The sequence below is a fragment of the Nothobranchius furzeri genome, chromosome 15 (assembly GCF_043380555.1).
Source record: "Nothobranchius furzeri strain GRZ-AD chromosome 15, NfurGRZ-RIMD1, whole genome shotgun sequence".
NCBI lineage: Eukaryota > Metazoa > Chordata > Actinopteri > Cyprinodontiformes > Nothobranchiidae > Nothobranchius > Nothobranchius furzeri.
Genome location: NC_091755.1, coordinates 42,624,436 through 42,630,435, shown reverse-complemented (window position 1 = coordinate 42,630,435; position 6,000 = coordinate 42,624,436). Strand labels below are relative to the sequence as shown.

General features: G+C 44.4%; 1 protein-coding gene across 5 annotated transcripts in view; it reads left to right on the top strand.

Moving 5' to 3' along the window:
• The first annotated feature begins 814 nt into the window (after positions 1-814).
• Positions 815-6,000, top strand: part of LOC107390541 (myelin transcription factor 1) — a 77,839-nt gene continuing 72,653 nt past the window's right edge. For 3 of the 5 annotated variants that reach the window (XM_015967336.3, XM_054745628.2, XM_015967335.3), the window contains exons 1-2: positions 815-1,044; positions 2,881-2,932. In XM_015967336.3, coding sequence (XP_015822822.1) covers positions 2,881-2,932 — 52 coding nt within the window. In that variant the 5' untranslated portion in view covers positions 815-1,044. The remainder of the gene's footprint in view (positions 1,045-2,880; positions 2,933-6,000) is intronic. The other 2 variants (XM_015967338.3, XM_015967337.3) reach the window with 1 other exon arrangement.

Genomic DNA, 6,000 nt, shown 5'->3' with positions numbered 1-6,000 from the left:
GCAGCAAACTGTCTTCCCTCGCTATGTGCAGACTTTCCTCCTGCCAGCAGCAGAACAGCTGGTTTGGAGCGTTTTGTAAAGAAAATAAATTTTGCACTATATTAACCATTTTCTCCTGTTTTGCAAAATAGTTTTTTTTTGTTTATTTTAGTTGAAGAAATATAAAATGTGATTTTATAATAAATCCTGTAGCATTTTTCTCACTGTTGCACTTATTTTACATATTTTGGCTCTCAAGCATTGAGGTTATCTTAATAAAGCAGAGTACATAAGATAAACATATGTGCCTTACCTGGGTATGAAATATAATAATGTGCCCAGCTGTGTGCAGAAGGTCTGTTTCTCTTCTAGAATAATGAAAACTGGTGAAAGTAGGTCTAAATCATAATCAGCTTTGAATTAAATCTCAGTTAAATGATAGACATTGAATCTGATGAAGACATGACTCAAACCGTAGTACATGTATGTCTGCAGGTCAGCTGTCCAATTAGATGGTTATTTTAAAACATAGCTTCAACACATTTCAGAGGTGTTATTTGTTAATCAGATTATCTTTGGGACAACAACAGCACCAAAAATATAATAGTAATAACATTAATGAGGATGATGATAGAAAAACATGAACTTTTCATACGTGTGGATATTTTCTCCTGCGTCTGAGCTGCGCTGGCGCCACCCCACAGAACTGGACACTGTCTCTGGTGTTGTTTTGCACCGTGTTCGTCCTTCCAGCTGCTGAACACCAGGCGGAGAACGGAGGGGTGAGTGGGTCAATCAGCTGGAAGAGATCCACTCCTCCTGTTCGCCTGCAGGGGGCGCTGCAGCGGGTCTCTGTCTATGGTGCTGAATCTCTGGCTCTGTCCGCGGTGCTGAAGAGCTAAGGAGTTCGGGCCGTGTCTGGGGAGCTGTCACACGGATCCAGCCCTTTGTGCTGTAGCCTGGAAGTCCTTTGTGATGGTGGTGATCGGGGTGCGTCACCGTGAGCGCGTATCTGCCTACCTGGAGATGCTGGAGCGAAGGGGGAGGGGAGGACAGTAGTCTGAGGTAAGGCTTAATGTCTGACAAAGAGCTGTTTCATTCCTGAGGCCCGGGCAGCTGCTTTCATGTCAATCTTCCTCTGACCAGGGTCAGGAAAGGGGGACGGGGATGTCTGATTCGTGTTCAGATCTATTAAAGTTCGATCCAAATGTGCGAACCGCCGCCTCGTCCTGTTCAAATCGATGATTATTATCCGGCCTTCCGTCCACTCCACGCGCCGGTATTTCGCTCCGAGTCGTAAGTTATTTAGAATAAAAACGCCTCTGGCTTTTGTTCCGTTTCTGTTTAGTGGGCGAGCAACGGGGCCGCGGAGGCGGCCGGAGGCCGGTTGAGGCCTAGCTCCGCCGGCCTGGCCTACATTCCTGCCACCGCAGCTTTCTGTCCTCAGAGCGGAGCGAAGGCCGAACCTGGTTCTGGTGCCGAGAGCAGAGTAGAGCTGCTCCTTTCTTCAGGAGACACGTTCCGTTAGTGTGATGGATAAATCACATAACCGTGTTTTCATGTTTGATAGGACGCATTGGTTTGAAGGCATCGTGGAGGATTCTGCCAACCTTCAAATGAATGTTTGAGATCAGGTAGCAGGTAGAGTGGAGGTAGAGCTGAAATGATGCAGAAGGTACATTCACCTTTAAATATGAGGTTATTTTCATTAAAACACGAAATCTACATTCATACAACCAGATGTTTTATTGTATTTAAACAATAAAGTGTTTTAAAACACAACCAGGTATGACTGACTTTAATCCCAGGTAAGTAAGTAAAAGTTTATTTATGTAGCGCCTTTCACAGATATAAATCACAAAGTGCTGTACGGTGGATACGGAGGAAACCAGAATTCCCCCAGAGATAAGGTATCCATCCATCCATCCATCCATCCATCCATCCATCATCCATCCATCCATCCATCCATCCATCCATCCATCCATCCATCCATCCATCCATCCATCTATCCACCCAATCTTGATCCAAAATCCTTCCACCCATCCATCCATCCATCTGTCCATCCATCCGTCTGTCCGTCCCTCCCTCCCTCCCTCCATCCATCCATCCATCCATCCATAATTCATCCTTCCTTCCATACATCCATTCATCTATTCATCCATCTACCCATCCATCCATAATTCATCCTTCCTTCCTTCCTTCCACCCACCCATCCATCCATCCATCCATCCATCCATCCATCTACCCATCCATCCATAATTCATCCTTCCTTCCTTCCTTCCACCCACCCATCCATCCATCCATCCGTCCATCCATCCATCACTCTATCTATCTATCCATCTAGCCATCCATCCATAATCCATTAATCTATCCTTCTATCCATTCAGTCACCCATCCATCCACAATCCATCCATTCATTCATCCATCCATAAACCATTCATCCATCTCACATCTATTAAATGACCATCCATAATCCATCCTTTACATCTATCCATCTACCATTCAATTAAATTCAATTCAAAATTACTTTATTAATCCCAGAGGGACCATCCATCCACCCATCCCTCCATCCATCCAGCCTTAATCCATCCACCCAGCCATCCAACCATCCATCCATCCATCCATCCATCCATCCATCCATCCATCCATCCACCCATCCCTCCATCCATCCAGCCTTAATCCATCCATCCAGCCATCCAACCATCCATCCATCCATCCATCCATCCATCCATCCATCCATCTATCCATCCACCCATCCATCCAGCCTTAATCCAGCCATCCAGCCATCCAACCATCCATCCATCCATCCATCCACCCATCCCTCCATCCATCCACCATCTTATCCATCCATCTATCATGTTTTATCTCATTGAATACTTTTTCTTTCTGTGTTTTATTTAGATGAGTCAAGACACAGAGACACGAACACGAGCCCGCTCTAAAGCAATCCGAAGTGAGGGCACACACACACACACACACACACACACACACACACACACACACACATCCAGAAATTCCTCAGGATTTGTGGTTTTCCTTCCTCTGGCTAACTCCTTTAACACATTAGTTAAATACTGTGTTTTATTTTACAAGTTAATCATCATCTACACTCATACACATCACACCAAGATACAACTTAAGGTTAAAGTTCACCTCACATAACATTTAAACATTCTTATTCACAGTGTATATATTCTGTCAGTAAGTTCCACCAATGCCATATAAGTTGAAAAGTATTTTCTAAATCCGTATTGATGTTGATAAATTATATTATTTGTGTTCAAACGTTAGCTTTTCAAATACTTTTGAAAATACTGGTAAAATACATATGGTATGGTAATTAGAAAGCATGGTTGGATCACCAGCTTTATATAAAGATAATAATTTTGCCACTTTTAAGTCTGTAGAGACAATATTAGTGTTCATTGATAAAGTAAATACACAAGTCAATAGTTCACTTAGAGTCAGAACTTCCTTAATAAGAGAATCACTGAGTCCATCATGCCCCGGGGCAGACTTTTCAATTGCAAAATGATATCAATAAACTTCTTTTATATCTGGGGGATCAAAGCAGACCATATCTGTCCATCTTCAAACACCAGCCACAGTTACCCCACCCCCAGTGCCACCCCTCCCGATACATTGGACTCGCATTCCACAAGGGGCCGCATTTTGCGCATAAAGGCGCACCACTGGCTTGAGGTGCGCTACGCATACGTCACCTTCAGCCGAGGCAGAGGAGAGAAAGAAAGAGAGGAGTTATCTGACACCCCGCACATTCCCGCAATGATTGACAGAAGCAACATATGACCAACCAGCCATTAAATGCGTCGACAGGTGGGTTCATGAAGCTGGATGGATGGCATCCAAATGGAAATAATTAGTAAACACAAGAAAGAAAAGGTCAAAACAAGAGGAGTGTGCTTCATTTGAAAGTGGGCAATTTTACTTTTACTAAACTTTCACAAATCACAAAAATTTGGTCTAGAATAATCTAGTTCCAGTTTGAAAAGTCTAAGTGTTTAATTTTATAATAGGAGCAGGTTAAAGTTGTTTTTTCTAGAGGGAGTAACACCACCTATCTATTTGTACTTTAAAGGTGCAGTATGTAAGAATACATTGAGAATTTTAGTGAGAAAATCCCAAAAGAGTCTAGTGTTTCAGTTGTAGTGAAACATATTTCATAACCAACTGGATGTGGGGCTTGTCAGTTTTCTCCTTTCAAAATAAAGGAAGCAGAGATGTAACTACTGTTTACCATCAGTGGGTGTGGGAGTGCCGAGTCTCCTGCGAGTTTATACCGCCGACAATTGGAAGTGGTATGGACCCCATTTCTACATTCCTGCCCCCCAATTTTATTTGCACCTTAAACACTTCCACCACCGACATTTCACGCAAACACACACTTAGGGCCTTGGGAGGGAGCACACTTAACGGCATTTGGCAGGGGGATTTCTCAGCCTCCTCCCGAGTGCCGGTGCCCACTTATAATTTTAAACTGCACTTAGACACAGAGGGCTGTGGGTGCAAGTGGGGTGGTGTGGTGGCATCAGCTGGCATAGGCCAGATGATGCCTGCACTGCCCGCTCACCACAGCCATGGAATACACCTCATCAACACGCATTAACACTGTATTGGAGCAGGCGGAGGGAGACTAGGGGTCTTAGCACCCCTCTGTTCCTGCGCTCTGGGGCAGCTCCTGGATCTCTGGGACTTGGAGCTCCCCCCGTCTCCTGCACATCTTTGGGGGACAGATCTGTGGTCCCTCACACTCTCTATTGGACGCTCCTATAGAGAAACCTTACATAAACAAGCACGTGTACACACACAGGTGCTCACATGGTGCTCTCATAAGTATGGACTTGGGCACGTTCAACACAGGTCTTAAGGCTGTGGTCGGCACTAAATGCACTGTGATTTATTATCGTGATTGTTCAGTAAAACAATGTTGATTTTGTATTTCCTCATCAAGATGACGCAGTGATACTTTGCTCTAGTCGTATTATTGTGTGTTCCTTTTCTGCAGGTCTAGACGCAGACCCCTGTTCATCATTGATTGTTTATCTTTGTGGATCTTGAAATTAACCCTGGCAGCCAGTGAAGCTGGAGGAGAAGCGGGGTGATGTGGGTGTGTTTGGAGGACTTGGTCAGAAGCCGAGCACAGGCGTTCTGAACCACCTGTAGACGGTTCAGGGAGGTTCTGCTCAGACACATGAAAAGAGAGGTGCAGTAGTCTATCCGCGGTTTCACACTGGAAGCATCAGTGGTGTGAAACAGCAGTGCAATGGTTTACTTGCAAACTTCAAAGTGGTCCTTTTCACACCGGGAGAGTCTTGGTAGAGGCATGGCTTCCTTGCTGTGGTCTTCGATGGACTCTCGATATCACACAATCCCTTGAGACTTCAGGTCACGGTTCGTTTATGCAATCTGCCATTAAACCAAAAAGATGGAAATCAGTTTGATGTGGCTGTTTTATGTCATACATGATGTTGTTCCTCTCCACTGCCAGGATATAAGCCATGAAAAATACACTGCTGCACTTCTGGAATGATGTGAGTAAATAAGTTGTTAGGTCACACGTAAGCTTTATTTATATGAAATTGCATTGCTGCAGTACTTTTATTTGGAAAATTACAAGGTATTTTACACTGAAACAGTGTGTGATTTCCAGTCTAGTTCTATGTTAGCTGTGGAAATTGACGCATCACTGCTGGTTTGAAACAGTCCATAGACTATAATGGATTATATTTGAAGCAGTGACATTCTGCTGCTGTTCTGCGCCACTGATGCTTTCAGTGTGAAATTGGGGTAAGCGTGAGAAGATGAAGGTGTGGAGAACTGTCTCAAGTTCAGAGCGGGACAGAATGGGACTCAGCTTAGCAACGTTCCTGAGATGGAAGAAGGAAGAGAGAACAGGGGAGCTGACATGAGAATCCAGAGTGAGAGCTGGGTCAAAGGTCACACAAACAGCTTGTCTGGGGCACAGATGAGGATCTCAGTCTCATCTTCATTCAGCTGAAG